This window comes from Haliotis rufescens, unplaced genomic scaffold, assembly GCF_023055435.1.
Source record: "Haliotis rufescens isolate VD_foot unplaced genomic scaffold, xgHalRufe1.0.p SCAF_4, whole genome shotgun sequence".
Classification (NCBI taxonomy): domain Eukaryota; kingdom Metazoa; phylum Mollusca; class Gastropoda; order Lepetellida; family Haliotidae; genus Haliotis; species Haliotis rufescens.
Window position 1 is genome coordinate 6,409,740 of NW_025964112.1, and position 15,947 is coordinate 6,425,686.

Sequence of the window (15,947 nt, forward strand, 5' to 3'; positions counted from 1 at the left end):
GTGGCTAATAAAGGATGGACAAGGGGGAAATGCTTCGTGTGTTTATATGGTGGCTAATAAAGGATGGACAAGGGGGAAATGCTTGGTGTTTTTATATGGTGGCTAATAAAGGATGGTCAAGGGGAAATGCTTGGTGTGTTTATATGGTGGCTAATAAAGGATGGACAAGGGGGAAATGCTTGGTGTGTTTATATGGTGGCTTATAAAGGATGGACAAGGGGGAAATACTTGGTGTTTTTATATGGCGGTTAATAAAGGATGGACAAGGGGAAAATGCTTGGTGTTTTTATATATTGGCTTATAAAGGATGGACAAGGGGGAAATCCTTGGTGTTTTTATATGGTGGCTAATAAAGGATGGACAAGGGGGAAATGCTTGGTGTTTTTATATGGTGGCTAATAAAGGATGGACAAGGGGAAAACGCTTGGTGTATATATATGGTGGGTAATAAAGGATGGACAAGGGGGAAATGCTTGGTGTTTTTATATGGTGGCTAATAAAGGATGGACAAGGGTGAAATGCTTGGTGTTTTTATATGGTGGCTAATAAAGGATGGACAAGGGGGAAATGCTTGGTGTGTTTATATGGTGGCTAATAAAGGATGGACAAGGGGGAAATGCTTGGTGTGTTTATATGGTGCCTAATAAAGGATGGACAAGGGGGAAATGCTTGGTGTGTTTATATGGTGGCTAATAAAGGATGGGTAAGGGGGAATTGCTGGGTGTGTTTATATGGTGGCTAATAAAGGATGGACAAGGGGGAAATGCTTGGTGTTTTTATATGGTGGCTAATAAAGGATGGACAAGGGGGAAATGCTTGGTGTTTTTATATGGTGGCTAATAAAGGATGAACAAGGGGGAAATGCTTGGTGTGTTTAGATGGTGGCTAATAAAGACTGACAAGGGGGAAATGCTTGGTGTGTTTAGATGGTGGCTAATAAAGGATGGACAAGGTGGAAATGCTTGGTGTATTTATATGGTGGCTAATAAAGGATGGACAAGGTGGAAATGCTTGGTGTGTTTATATGGTGGCTAATAAAGATTGACAAGGGGGAAATGCTTGGTGTGTTTATATGGTGGCTTATAAAAGATGGACAAGGGGGAAATGCTTGGCGTGTTTATATGGTGGGTAATAAAGGATGGACAAGGGGAAAATTCTTGGTGTGTTTATATGGTGGCTAATAAAGGATGGACAAGGGGGAAAAGCTTGGTGTGTTTATATGGTGGCTTATAAAGGATGGACAAGGGGGAAATGCTTGGTGTTTTTATATGGTGGCTAATAAAGGATGGACAAGGGGGAAATGCTTGGTGTGTTTATATGGTGGCTAATAAAGGATGGACAAGGGGAAAATGCATTAGTGTTTTTATATGGTGGCTAATAAAGGATGGACAAGGGGGAAATGCTTGGTGTTTTTATATGGTGGCTAATAAAGGATGGACAAGGGGGAAATGCTTGGTGTGTTTATATGGTGGCTTATAAAGGATGGACAAGGGGGAAATGCTTGGTGTGGTAAATGGACAAGGGGGAAATGCTTGGTGTTTTTATATGGTGGCTAATAAAGGATGGACAAGGGGGAAATGCTTTGTGTTTATATGGTGGCTAATAAAGGATGGACAAGGGGAAAATGCTTGGTGTGTTTATATGGTGGCTATTAAAGGAGTGACAAGGGGGAAATGCTTGGTGTGTTTATATGGTGGCTAATAAAGGATGGACAAGGGGAAAATGCTTGGTGTGTTTATATGGTGGCTAATAAAGGATGAACAAGGGGGAAATGCTTGGTGTGTTTAGATGGTGGCTAATAAAGATTGACAAGGGGGAAATGCTTGGTGTGTTTATATGGTGGCTAATAAAGGATGGACAAGGGGAAAATGCTTGGTGTGTTTATATGGTGGCTTATAAAGGATGGACAAGGGGAAAATGCTGTGTGTTTATATCGTGGCTAATAAAGGATGGACAAGGGGGAAATGCTTGGTGTGTTTATATCGTGGCTAATAAAGGGTGGACAAGGGGGAAATGCTGTGTGTTTATATCATGGCTAATAAAGGATGGACAAGGGGAAAATGCTTGGTGTGTTTATATGGTGGCTATTAAAGGATGGACAAGGGGGAAATCCTTGGTGTGTTTATATGGTGGCTTATAAAGGATGGACAAGGGGGAAATGCTTGGTGTTTTTATATGGTGGCTAATAAAGGATGAACAAGGGGGAAATGCTTGGTGTGTTTAGATGGTGGCTAATACAGATTGACAAGGGGGAAATGCTTGGTGTGTTTATATGGTGGCTAATAAAGGATGCACAAGGGGGAAATGCTTGGTGTGTTTATATGGTGGCTAATAAAGGATGGACAAGGGGGAAATGCTTGGTGTGTTTTTATGGTGGCTAATAAAGATTGACAAGGGGGAAATGCTTGGTGTGTTTATATGGTGGCTTATAAAGGATGGACAAGGGGGAAATGCTTGGCGTGTTTATATGGTGGCAAATAAAGGATGGACAAGGGGAAAATGCTTGGTGTTTTTATATGGTGGCTAATAAAGGATGGACAAGGGGGAAATCCTGTGTGTTTTTATATGGTGGCTAATAAAGGATGGACAAGGGGGAAATGCTTGGTGTTTTTATATGGTGGCTAATAAAGGATGGACAAGGGGAAAATACTTGGTGTTTTTATATGGTGGCTAATAAAGGATGAACAAGGGGGAAATGCTGTGTGTTTATATGGTGGCTAATAAAGGATGGACGAGGGGAAATGCTTGGTGTTTTTATATGGTGGCTAATAAAGGATGAACAAGGGGGAAATGCTGTGTGTTTATATGGTGGCTAATAAAGGATGGACAAGGGGGAAATGCTTGGTGTGTTTATATGGTGGCTTATAAAGGATGGACAAGGGGGAAATGCTTGGTGTGTTTATATGGTGGCTTATAAAGGATGGACAAGGGGGAAATACTTGGTGTTTTTATATGGCGGTTAATAAAGGATGGACAAGGGGAAAATGCTTGGTGTTTTTATATATTGGCTTATAAAGGATGGACAAGGGGGAAATGCTTGGTGTTTTTATATGGTGGCTAATAAAGGATGGACAAGGGGGAAATGCTTGGTGTTTTTATATGGTGGCTAATAAAGGATGGATAAGGGGAAATGTTTGGTGGGTTAATATGGTGGCTTATAAAGGATGGACAAGGGGGAAATGCTTGGTGTGTTTATATGGTGGCTAATAAAGGATGGACAAGGGGGAAATGCTTGGTGTTTTTATATGGTGGCTAATAAAGGATGAACAAGGGGAAAATGCTTGGTGTTTTTATATGGTGGCTAATAAAGGATGGACAAGGGGGAAATGCTTGGTGTGTTTATATGGTGGCTTATAAAGGATGGACAAGGGGGAAATGCTTGGTGTGTTTAGATGGTGGCTAATAAAGGATGGACAAGGGGAAAATGCTTGGTGTGTTTATATGGTGGCTAATAAAGGATGGACAAGGGGGAAATGCTTGGTGTGTTTATATGGTGGCTAATAAAGGATGGACAAGGGGAAAATGCTGTGTGTTTATATGGTGGCTAATAAAGGATGGACAAGGGGGAAACGCTGTGTGTTTATATGGTGGCTAATAAAGGATGGACAAGGGGGAAATTCTTGGTGTTTTTATATGGTGGCTAATAAAGGATGGACAAGGGGGAAATGCTTGGTGTGTTTATATCGTGGCTAATAAAGGATGGACAAGGGGGAAATTCTTGGTGTTTTTATATGGTGGCTAATAAAGGATTGACAAGGGGGAAATGCTGTGTGTTTATATGGTGGCTAATAAAGGATGGACAAGGGGGAAATGCTTGGTGTGTTTAGATGATGGCTAATAAAGATTGACAAGGGGGAAATGCTTGGTGTGTTTATATGGTGGCTAATAAAGGATGGACAAGGGGAAAATGCTTGGTGTGTTTATATGGTGGCTTATAAAGGATGGACAAGGGGGAAATGCTTGGTGTTTTTATATGGTGGCTAATAAAGGATGGACAAGGAGGAAATGCTTGGTGTGGTAAATGGACAAGGGGGCAATGCTTGGTGTTTTTATATGGTGGCTAATAAAGGATGGACAAGGGGAAAATGCTTGGTGTGTTTATATGGTGGCTAATAAGGGATGGACAAGGGGGAAATGTTGTGTGTTTATATGGTGGCTAATAAAGGATGGGCAAGGGGAAAATGCTTGGTGTGTTTATATGGTGGCTAATAAAGGATGAACAAGGGGGAAATGCTTGGTGTGTTTAGATGGTGGCTAATAAAGATTGACAAGGGGGAAATGCTTGGTGTGTTTAGATGGTGGCTAATAAAGATTGACAAGGGGGAAATGCTTGGTGTTTTTATATGGTGGCTAATAAAGGATGGACAAGGGGGAAATGCTTGGTGTGTTTATATGGTGGCTAATAAAGGATGGACAAGGGGGAAATGCTTCGTGTGTTTATATGGTGGCTAATAAAGGATGGACAAGGGGGAAATGCTTGGTGTTTTTATATGGTGGCTAATAAAGGATGGTCAAGGGGAAATGCTTGGTGTGTTTATATGGTGGCTAATAAAGGATGGACAAGGGGGAAATGCTTGGTGTGTTTATATGGTGGCTTATAAAGGATGGACAAGGGGGAAATACTTGGTGTTTTTATATGGCGGTTAATAAAGGATGGACAAGGGGAAAATGCTTGGTGTTTTTATATATTGGCTTATAAAGGATGGACAAGGGGGAAATCCTTGGTGTTTTTATATGGTGGCTAATAAAGGATGGACAAGGGGGAAATGCTTGGTGTTTTTATATGGTGGCTAATAAAGGATGGATAAGGGGAAATGCTTGGTGTGTTAATATGGTGGCTTATAAAGGATGGACAAGGGGGAAATGCTTGGTGTGTTTATATGGTGGCTAATAAAGGATGGACAAGGGGGAATATTGGTGTGTTTATATGGTGCCTAACAAAGGATGGACAAGGGGAAAATGCTCGGTGTTTTTCTATGGTGGCTTAAAAAGGATGGACAAGTGGAAATGCTTGGTGTGTTTAGATGGTGGCTAATAAAGGATGGACAAGGGGGAAATGCTTGGTGTGTTTATATGGTGGCTTATAAAGGATGGACAAGGGGGAAATGCTTGGTGTTTTTATATGGTGGCTAATAAAGGATGGACAAGGGGAAAACGCTTGGTGTATATATATGGTGGCTAATAAAGGATGGACAAGGGGGAAATGCTTGGTGTTTTTATATGGTGGCTAATAAAGGATGGACAAGGGTGAAATGCTTGGTGTTTTTATATGGTGGCTAATAAAGGATGGACAAGGGGGAAATCCTTGGTGTGTTTATATGGTGGCTAATAAAGGATGGACAAGGGGGAAATGCTTGGTGTGTTTATATGGTGCCTAATAAAGGATGGACAAGGGGGAAATGCTTGGTGTGTTTATATGGTGGCTAATAAAGGATGGGTAAGGGGGAATTGCTGGGTGTGTTTATATGGTGGCTAATAAAGGATGGACAAGGGGGAAATGCTTGGTGTTTTTATATGGTGGCTAATAAAGGATGGACAAGGGGGAAATTGTTGCTGTTTTTATATGGTGGCTAATAAAGGATGGACAAGGGGGAAATGCTTGGTGTGTTTATATGGTGGCTTATAAAGGATGGACAAGGGGAAATGCTTGGTGTGTTTATATGGTGGCTAATAAAGGATGGACAAGGGGGAAATACTTGGTGTGTTTATATGGTGCCTAATAAAGGATGGACAAGGGGAAAATGCTTGGTGTTTTTATATGGTGGCTAATAAAGGATGGACAAGGGGAAAATGCTTGGTGTGTTTATATGGTGGCTTATAAAGGATGGACAAGGGGAAATGCTTGGTGTGTTTATATGGTGGCTAATAAAGGATGGACAAGGGGGAAATACTTGGTGTATTTATATGGTGGCTAATAAAGGATGGACAAGGGGAAAATGCTTGGTGTGTTTATATGGTGGCTTATAAAGGATGGACAAGGGGAAATGCTTGGTGTGTTTATATGGTGGCTAATAAAGGATGGACAAGGGGGAAATACTTGGTGTGTTTATATGGTGCCTAATAAAGGATGGACAAGGAGAAAATGCTTGGTGTTTTTATATGGTGGCTAATAAAGGATGGACAAGGGGAAAATGCTTGGTGTTTTTCTATGGTGGCTTATAAAGGATGGACAAGGGGGAAATGCTTGGTGTTTTTATATGGTGGCTAATAAAGGATGGACAAGGGGAAAACGCTTGGTGTATATATATGGTGGGTAATAAAGGATGGACAAGGGGGAAATGCTTGGTGTTTTTATATGGTGGCTAATAAAGGATGGACAAGGGTGAAATGCTTGGTGTTTTTATATGGTGGCTAATAAAGGATGGACAAGGGGGAAATGCTTGGTGTGTTTATATGGTGGCTAATAAAGGATGGACAAGGGGGAAATGCTTGGTGTGTTTATATGGTGCCTAATAAAGGATGGACAAGGGGGAAATGCTTGGTGTGTTTATATGGTGGCTAATAAAGGATGGGTAAGGGGGAATTGCTGGGTGTGTTTATATGGTGGCTAATAAAGGATGGACAAGGGGGAAATGCTTGGTGTTTTTATATGGTGGCTAATAAAGGATGGACAAGGGGGAAATGCTTGGTGTTTTTATATGGTGGCTAATAAAGGATGAACAAGGGGGAAATGCTTGGTGTGTTTAGATGGTGGCTAATAAAGACTGACAAGGGGGAAATGCTTGGTGTGTTTAGATGGTGGCTAATAAAGGATGGACAAGGTGGAAATGCTTGGTGTATTTATATGGTGGCTAATAAAGGATGGACAAGGTGGAAATGCTTGGTGTGTTTATATGGTGGCTAATAAAGATTGACAAGGGGGAAATGCTTGGTGTGTTTATATGGTGGCTTATAAAAGATGGACAAGGGGGAAATGCTTGGCGTGTTTATATGGTGGGTAATAAAGGATGGACAAGGGGAAAATTCTTGGTGTGTTTATATGGTGGCTAATAAAGGATGGACAAGGGGGAAATGCTTGGTGTTTTTATATGGTGGCTAATAAAGGATGGACAAGGGGGAAATGCTTGGTGTGTTTATATGGTGGCTAATAAAGGATGGACAAGGGGAAAATGCATTAGTGTTTTTATATGGTGGCTAATAAAGGATGGACAAGGGGGAAATGCTTGGTGTTTTTATATGGTGGCTAATAAAGGATGGACAAGGGGGAAATGCTTGGTGTGTTTATATGGTGGCTTATAAAGGATGGACAAGGGGGAAATGCTTGGTGTGGTAAATGGACAAGGGGGAAATGCTTGGTGTTTTTATATGGTGGCTAATAAAGGATGGACAAGGGGGAAATGCTTTGTGTTTATATGGTGGCTAATAAAGGATGGACAAGGGGAAAATGCTTGGTGTGTTTATATGGTGGCTATTAAAGGAGTGACAAGGGGGAAATGCTTGGTGTGTTTAGATGGTGGCTAATAAAGGATGGACAAGGGGAAAATGCTTGGTGTGTTTATATGGTGGCTAATAAAGGATGAACAAGGGGGAAATGCTTGGTGTGTTTAGATGGTGGCTAATAAAGATTGACAAGGGGGAAATGCTTGGTGTGTTTATATGGTGGCTAATAAAGGATGGACAAGGGGAAAATGCTTGGTGTGTTTATATGGTGGCTTATAAAGGATGGACAAGGGGAAAATGCTGTGTGTTTATATCGTGGCTAATAAAGGATGGACAAGGGGGAAATGCTTGGTGTGTTTATATCGTGGCTAATAAAGGGTGGACAAGGGGGAAATGCTGTGTGTTTATATCATGGCTAATAAAGGATGGACAAGGGGAAAATGCTTGGTGTGTTTATATGGTGGCTATTAAAGGATGGACAAGGGGGAAATCCTTGGTGTGTTTATATGGTGGCTTATAAAGGATGGACAAGGGGGAAATGCTTGGTGTTTTTATATGGTGGCTAATAAAGGATGAACAAGGGGGAAATGCTTGGTGTGTTTAGATGGTGGCTAATACAGATTGACAAGGGGGAAATGCTTGGTGTGTTTATATGGTGGCTAATAAAGGATGCACAAGGGGGAAATGCTTGGTGTGTTTATATGGTGGCTAATAAAGGATGGACAAGGGGGAAATGCTTGGTGTGTTTTTATGGTGGCTAATAAAGATTGACAAGGGGGAAATGCTTGGTGTGTTTATATGGTGGCTTATAAAGGATGGACAAGGGGGAAATGCTTGGCGTGTTTATATGGTGGCAAATAAAGGATGGACAAGGGGAAAATGCTTGGTGTTTTTATATGGTGGCTAATAAAGGATGGACAAGGGGGAAATCCTGTGTGTTTTTATATGGTGGCTAATAAAGGATGGACAAGGGGGAAATGCTTGGTGTTTTTATATGGTGGCTAATAAAGGATGGACAAGGGGAAAATACTTGGTGTTTTTATATGGTGGCTAATAAAGGATGAACAAGGGGGAAATGCTGTGTGTTTATATGGTGGCTAATAAAGGATGGACGAGGGGAAATGCTTGGTGTTTTTATATGGTGGCTAATAAAGGATGAACAAGGGGGAAATGCTGTGTGTTTATATGGTGGCTAATAAAGGATGGACAAGGGGGAAATGCTTGGTGTGTTTATATGGTGGCTTATAAAGGATGGACAAGGGGGAAATGCTTGGTGTGTTTATATGGTGGCTTATAAAGGATGGACAAGGGGGAAATACTTGGTGTTTTTATATGGCGGTTAATAAAGGATGGACAAGGGGAAAATGCTTGGTGTTTTTATATATTGGCTTATAAAGGATGGACAAGGGGGAAATGCTTGGTGTTTTTATATGGTGGCTAATAAAGGATGGACAAGGGGGAAATGCTTGGTGTTTTTATATGGTGGCTAATAAAGGATGGATAAGGGGAAATGTTTGGTGGGTTAATATGGTGGCTTATAAAGGATGGACAAGGGGGAAATGCTTGGTGTGTTTATATCGTGGCTTATAAAGGATGGACAAGGGGAACTGCTTGGTGTTTTTATATGGTGGCTAATAAAGGATGGACAAGGTGGAAATGCTTGGTGTGTTTATATGGTGGCTAATAAAGGATGGACAAGGGGGAAATGCTTGGTGTTTTTATATGGTGGCTAATAAAGGATGAACAAGGGGAAAATGCTTGGTGTTTTTATATGGTGGCTAATAAAGGATGGACAAGGGGGAAATGCTTGGTGTGTTTATATGGTGGCTTATAAAGGATGGACAAGGGGGAAATGCTTGGTGTGTTTAGATGGTGGCTAATAAAGGATGGACAAGGGGAAAATGCTTGGTGTGTTTATATGGTGGCTAATAAAGGATGGACAAGGGGGAAATGCTTGGTGTGTTTATATGGTGGCTAATAAAGGATGGACAAGGGGAAAATGCTGTGTGTTTATATGGTGGCTAATAAAGGATGGACAAGGGGGAAACGCTGTGTGTTTATATGGTGGCTAATAAAGGATGGACAAGGGGGAAATTCTTGGTGTTTTTATATGGTGGCTAATAAAGGATTGACAAGGGGGAAATGCTGTGTGTTTATATGGTGGCTAATAAAGGATGGACAAGGGGGAAATGCTTGGTGTGTTTAGATGATGGCTAATAAAGATTGACAAGGGGGAAATGCTTGGTGTGTTTATATGGTGGCTAATAAAGGATGGACAAGGGGAAAATGCTTGGTGTGTTTATATGGTGGCTTATAAAGGATGGACAAGGGGGAAATGCTTGGTGTTTTTATATGGTGGCTAATAAAGGATGGACAAGGAGGAAATGCTTGGTGTGGTAAATGGACAAGGGGGCAATGCTTGGTGTTTTTATATGGTGGCTAATAAAGGATGGACAAGGGGAAAATGCTTGGTGTGTTTATATGGTGGCTAATAAGGGATGGACAAGGGGGAAATGCTGTGTGTTTATATGGTGGCTAATAAAGGATGGACAAGGGGAAAATGCTTGGTGTGTTTATATGGTGGCTAATAAAGGATGAACAAGGGGGAAATGCTTGGTGTGTTTAGATGGTGGCTAATAAAGATTGACAAGGGGGAAATGCTTGGTGTGTTTAGATGGTGGCTAATAAAGATTGACAAGGGGGAAATGCTTGGTGTTTTTATATGGTGGCTAATAAAGGATGGACAAGGGGGAAATGCTTGGTGTGTTTATATGGTGGCTAATAAAGGATGGACAAGGGGGAAATGCTTCGTGTGTTTATATGGTGGCTAATAAAGGATGGACAAGGGGGAAATGCTTGGTGTTTTTATATGGTGGCTAATAAAGGATGGTCAAGGGGAAATGCTTGGTGTTTTTATATGGTGGCTAATAAAGGATGGACAAGGGGGAAATGCTTGGTGTGTTTATATGGTGGCTAATAAAGGCTGGACAAGGGGGAATGGCTTGGTGTGTTTATATGGTGGCTAATAAAGGATGGACAAGGGGGAAATGCACGCATTTTTGCATGTGATTTGCCTGCACGTGCAAAAAAAGTAAAACGAGACGAAACGACTGCGTTCCTGCCACGTGCTCAAAATGAATAATGTTAATACTAAACAGTGTCTCTTCAATGCGTCTCTTTACATTTGTAAACATTTCTTTTCACAAATTACTATTTTGTGCATTTCACAAACAAAACAAAATGATTTGCATTTATTTTGTGGTTGAGTATATTTCACTGGTAAATATCCCATGTTTGTTCATGACTTGCCTTTGTAAGTGCGCTCCAAATGGGTGTCAGTGTTGGGCAGGATACGTTCAACCGCTTTACCTGGTGTTTGATAGTGGCGCATCCTTATGATAGTCGGAAACGCACAATGGACTAGGCTTTTAGCAGATATTTCTCATGTTAAAAGGAGTTTTGAGTTTTATTTACAGAGGTTTTTGTTCACTATCTTGGTGAAAATTAAATTTTCAAATACACATCTCGTTGAGAAGATGGGCAAAAGATTAGATGAATGTACATGCACATGTGTTAATAACCTAATGTAAATAACCTACCGTATATCATGTGCATGGTTGATTTAATTAATCTTTCAATACAGGGGTACATGTTGCTGTTAGGGATTCTAGAGGCGAACCATCATCGCATGGCCCAGGGCGCGGACAAGAAATGGATGTGGAGGACGTTCTTGAGAGGGCGATATCCCTACATGGATCCGTTCCTCTACCGACTGGAGTGGTTTGCTCAACGTCAAGGTGGGAATATTTAATAAATACAGTTCGGGATTCGGGTTATGTACGTTCAATGTTCAATGTTCAGAACGTCCCTGTACTTTCCATGTATGAAATCTTCAGTCGTTGGTGCGAATGAAATCAAAATGAGAAATATATACCGACACACAACGAAAATGCATAGTCATGATTCCAAGCATTAGACAAGATGTTTTTGTGCTCAAGTCCTTTTCGACATTCGAACAGAACAATGACATCATTGTGTTTAAATACACAGAACAACTAAAATTGATGTTTGTCATTTTGCCAAATATTTATAAAAAACAAACATGCGTGTTGAAAATGTGTCGGTATATAACACTTTACAAAATCTGACATGGGTAGATTGGTCTTGTGATGTTAGTGGCAGGAGCTAAGACTTAATCTGATAATCTGAACAAAAGTTTACAATTATTGCTATCACAAAGTTTCAAATGCAGGAGACTTCTATGTCACAATCATACCCACGATCCTACAGTACATCAGACTATGAATCAACAACAAAAATACTGTTATGGAAGCAGGGTTACATAACGAATTTGCAACATCAACTTTTCAGAGGGAATCGCTTCAATAGATACTCTAGAAGGATTTGAGATACTGGCATTGAAAGATGTATTCACAAAATATGCCCATTCAAAAGTAGTAGAAATCCTACAAAACTTTGCTCAAGGGGACAACTCAAAGAGCAAAGGTACTGGACCCAATTCATCCAGAGAAACAGCCACAACTGCCCCATCTTGCAGTACCTGTGGCATGACATCACCCGAGTGCAAGAGATGCTCAAGATGCCTCCAAGTGTCCTACTGCAGCAGAGAGTGTCAACAAAAGGCATGGCCGGGCCATAAGAATCAATGCAAGTCTAAGAAACAACAATGATTCTCTACCATCTAATTCTAAATGTGACAAAATAGATACAGTACACTGGAAATGTTTTTCAGCTGATTAACAGATCCGTTGACACAAATGTCTGTTAATTTAATTTCAGTTGTGAAAGAACTTCAAAGATGGTCAATATTGGTCTAAATTTTCTTTTCATTTCAGCCTTAAGTTTTCACTAAGATGTCAATTTCTTTCCCTTGTCGGTCCAGAGGAATGAGCCTTTCTGGGGGAAATTCTTACTGCATCTGAGATATAATTATTTAATCTAGAGTGGAATGTATGTTTTGTTTCTTATTAGACAAGCTTTGGGCATGCAATTTGGAATCTACTGAAGTAGACACTCACAGAACCTGAGTCAAAGCTACCATACAGACCGGAAGTGTATACATGGTGGTACGGGGCAAACCTATGATACTGGGGTTGGGGGCAGGGGCCGGCTGGGTTGAAAAAACATCATTTGCCCCTAGGATATTTGAAAATGATGATCGTACCATGTTTTACCTTCCAAAGTTTGTATGTTTTGAAGAACTGAGAGAAACCATATACTCTTACAAAAAGCCTGCTTCCCTACAAAATGACGTGGTCTGTCTCTCACAGCATAAGCATTGCTCCAGTAGGCCTGGATGAGTAACCAACAGGTCATAAAATGGCGTTGTTAAAGAATAGCTTGGGTTCTAAATAGTTCTTTTTCTTTATCATGATACCTATTTGAAAAGATTTGAGTGAGTGAGTGAGTATGGTTTTACTCCACTTTTAGCAATTTTCCAGCAATATAACAGCGGGGGACACCAGAAATGGGCTTCACACATTGTACCCATGTCGGGAATCAAACCCGGGTCTTCGGCGTGACGAGCGAACGCTTTAACCACTAGGCTACCCGACCGCCAATGAAAAGATTTGAGGTGTCCTCCCCCTACCCCATCATTTCACGAGGGAAGTAAGAATATTTTTCTTCTGACATTGTTATATGCATGAGGGTTGCGTACACTGATTACACTAAGTGTTTGTACACAATAACAGCGTATGTTGACTCATATAACAGAGCTGAATAATATCTCTGTGACAGATATATCATATATAATATCAAAATGTACAAAATGCTTCATATACTCTCCTGTATTTGATTTTATTTCTTTTACATAAATAAACATCTTCTCATTAATAATGTGCAAAAATGTTGAATGTGACATCAATCCTGTATTCACACATAGATGAATATGGACATATCAATGAATTGATACAGGACCTGCTTGAGGCAGGTGCATCAGTGAGTGAGTGATGTAGTTTCATGCCACTTGTACCAATATTCCAGCAGTATCACAGCTGAAATGGGAATCAAACACAGGGCCATTGGTTGACAGGTGAACACCTTAACCCTTGGGCTACTGCACCACCCCTTTCAGACACATCACGACAGGCATACAACTGATGCTACAGCATGTCATACAGCCAGAAAACAAATCCTATCAAACATAATAATCTTGAATATTAATATTCACAGATAGACATTGAATAAATACTGGTCTGTACAAAGTGAAACAAGAATAAAACTGCCATCTAAACTAAATGATAAAATTTGATTTCAATGCACATAAAAAAAAGAGAGTACAGAATACCTTCTCCAAAGCTGTGCATCTTATTTCCCATATTTCTTTGAACCAACAACAACAAAATATTCAGATCATACTCTTGAAAAGTTCTCCAAAGAAATAGACTTTCCTAAAAATTGTGATTCTGTTATATTGGCAGATACATCAGCAGATATATTTTGGCAGTTGGCACAAAAACATGCTTCAAAGAAAGAAAATATGCATAAACTATGAAAAAAAACATTCCAAGAGCATCTCTGTGATCATACTTAACAATTAATGAAAATTACCTAATCAAAATGATGATACTGACGACACTGCTTTACAGTGAGTGAGTTTGGTTTTACTCCTCTATTAGCAATATTCCAGCAATATCACGGCGGGGGACACCAGAAATGGGCTTCACACATTGTATCCATGTCGGGAATCGAACCCGGTGCTTCGGCGTGATGAGTGAACGCTTTAACCACTAGGCAACCCGACTGCCCCCATAGTCATTGACATTCTTTTTGCGTATACAAGAAACTATTATAAGTATGACAAAAGAAGCTTGATTCTGTTTAAAAGCAAAGCGAGGTTGGAGGGAAAGTCACTCCTTAAATTTTCATTCCTGCTGACCATCTCTTATAGGAATGGAAATATCCTGATATTTCCTCAGCATTTTGCAACAAAGTTGTGTTTGAAGAAAATTCTGACTATAAGTTTTGAATTTGTAAATATAAAAAAAGCATCTTACAAAATCTTTTTGGTTCATCTTAAACTGAAATTAATAAATCTACACTTTAAATCATAGAGTTTACATGGTTCTAAAATTCACAATATACATGTAATGATATGAACAGTCTTTTGTTGTTTAGTTGACAGGGAGTGAGTGAGTAAGGTTTTACGCCGCTTTTAGCAATATTCCAGCAATATCATGGCAGGGGACACCGGAAATGTGCTTCACACATTGTACCCATGTCGGGAATCGAACCCGGGTCTTCGGCGTGACGAGCGAACGCTTTAACCACTAGGCTTACCGACCGCCTCTGTTTAGTTGACAGACAGATACGTGATAGTGAATAGTCCTTCAATCAACCAGCAGCCCACGGCTAGTCACTGGTCAGTCTCAATGCCTTGCTAGGACGTATTTGAGAGATGATGTGTCACAGTTATGCCATCATCATCACCACAAATTATACCAATATCACAAAGAGGACCAGAGTGCACAACAAGCTCTGCTGGAAGCACTCATATAATCAGAACAGAAGAACATGAAAAAAAATTACTTCACCCATCTCGTTGGTTTGAAAGTTTAGAAGTACTTCCCGATACTCGTTTTAACAATAGGGTGAAAATTAGCCAGTCTCAGTGACAAAACTTCATAACTCTGAACTTTTTTCTCAAATACTCTCGAACAACTATATTATCATCAGTATATCATGCCAGGGTTTACATGTGAGTGAGTTGGGTTCAACGCCGCTTTTAACAGTATTCCAGTTATATCGCGGTGTGTCAGCTAAATGTGGGAGGAAAGCCCGAAGTGATGCAGGTCTCAGACGTTTACCACTTCGGTGAAACCAACGAGCACGGGTATGGTGGTGACAATCCTAGAAACTTAATTCGGGGCGAACCAGGATTCGAACCCACAATCATAGGCAAGGGACGCAACTCTGCACAGCGAATCGCGGCGCCTTAGAGGACTGGGCCACCTGTGACCCCGGTTTACATGTGACACTCTACCATCCAGCAAGCAGGGGTTAGTATAAGAGTGTCATAGTATTAAGTAGAGGGAATGTCCGAGTAACTCTCCATTCCTTAAAAAAAATGGAGCAGAGGCCCCGCAGGAGCAGAGGCCCATTATTTTTAAGGAATGGAGAGTTACGAGGATATTCCCCTACTTAAAACTCATCCCTACTTTTACACTTTGACAAAATATTCTGTAGTTGAAAATATTTGAAAAATTCAAATGCTGTTTGATAAGCAACTCTCAATTCCTGAAAAATAATGGAGCGTTCAAACAATAGAATGACGTCACAGATGTGTTTTAACTGCTATTCCCACGGGCTTGTAGTATTGTCTGAATGTTTCATTTCTATTGTGATTCAATTAGCATGAGTAACATATGACGTAACACGTTTGATTTCTGATGAGTTAACACATTTTCCAGACACCAACTGGATCAATACAAAGAAAGCTCATAGCTCTCACACAAGCATTTATATTGTTACATGGGTATAGACGCATGCAGTCAACAAAACTAAAATAACACGTGTTATAAAGAAGACACTAGTTACTTGGTAAC

The 15,947-nt window shown here is 40.4% G+C and overlaps 1 protein-coding gene across 2 annotated transcripts in view; it reads left to right on the forward strand.

Annotated features, from left to right (window-relative positions):
• Positions 1-13,241, forward strand: part of LOC124143036 — a 49,775-nt gene extending 36,534 nt beyond the window's left edge. For both annotated transcript variants that reach the window (XM_046511826.2, XM_048382653.1), the window contains 2 exons: positions 11,024-11,177; positions 11,752-13,241. In XM_046511826.2, coding sequence (XP_046367782.2) covers positions 11,024-11,177; positions 11,752-12,071 — 474 coding nt within the window. In that variant the 3' untranslated portion in view covers positions 12,072-13,241. The remainder of the gene's footprint in view (positions 1-11,023; positions 11,178-11,751) is intronic.
• The last annotated feature ends 2,706 nt before the right edge of the window (positions 13,242-15,947 follow it).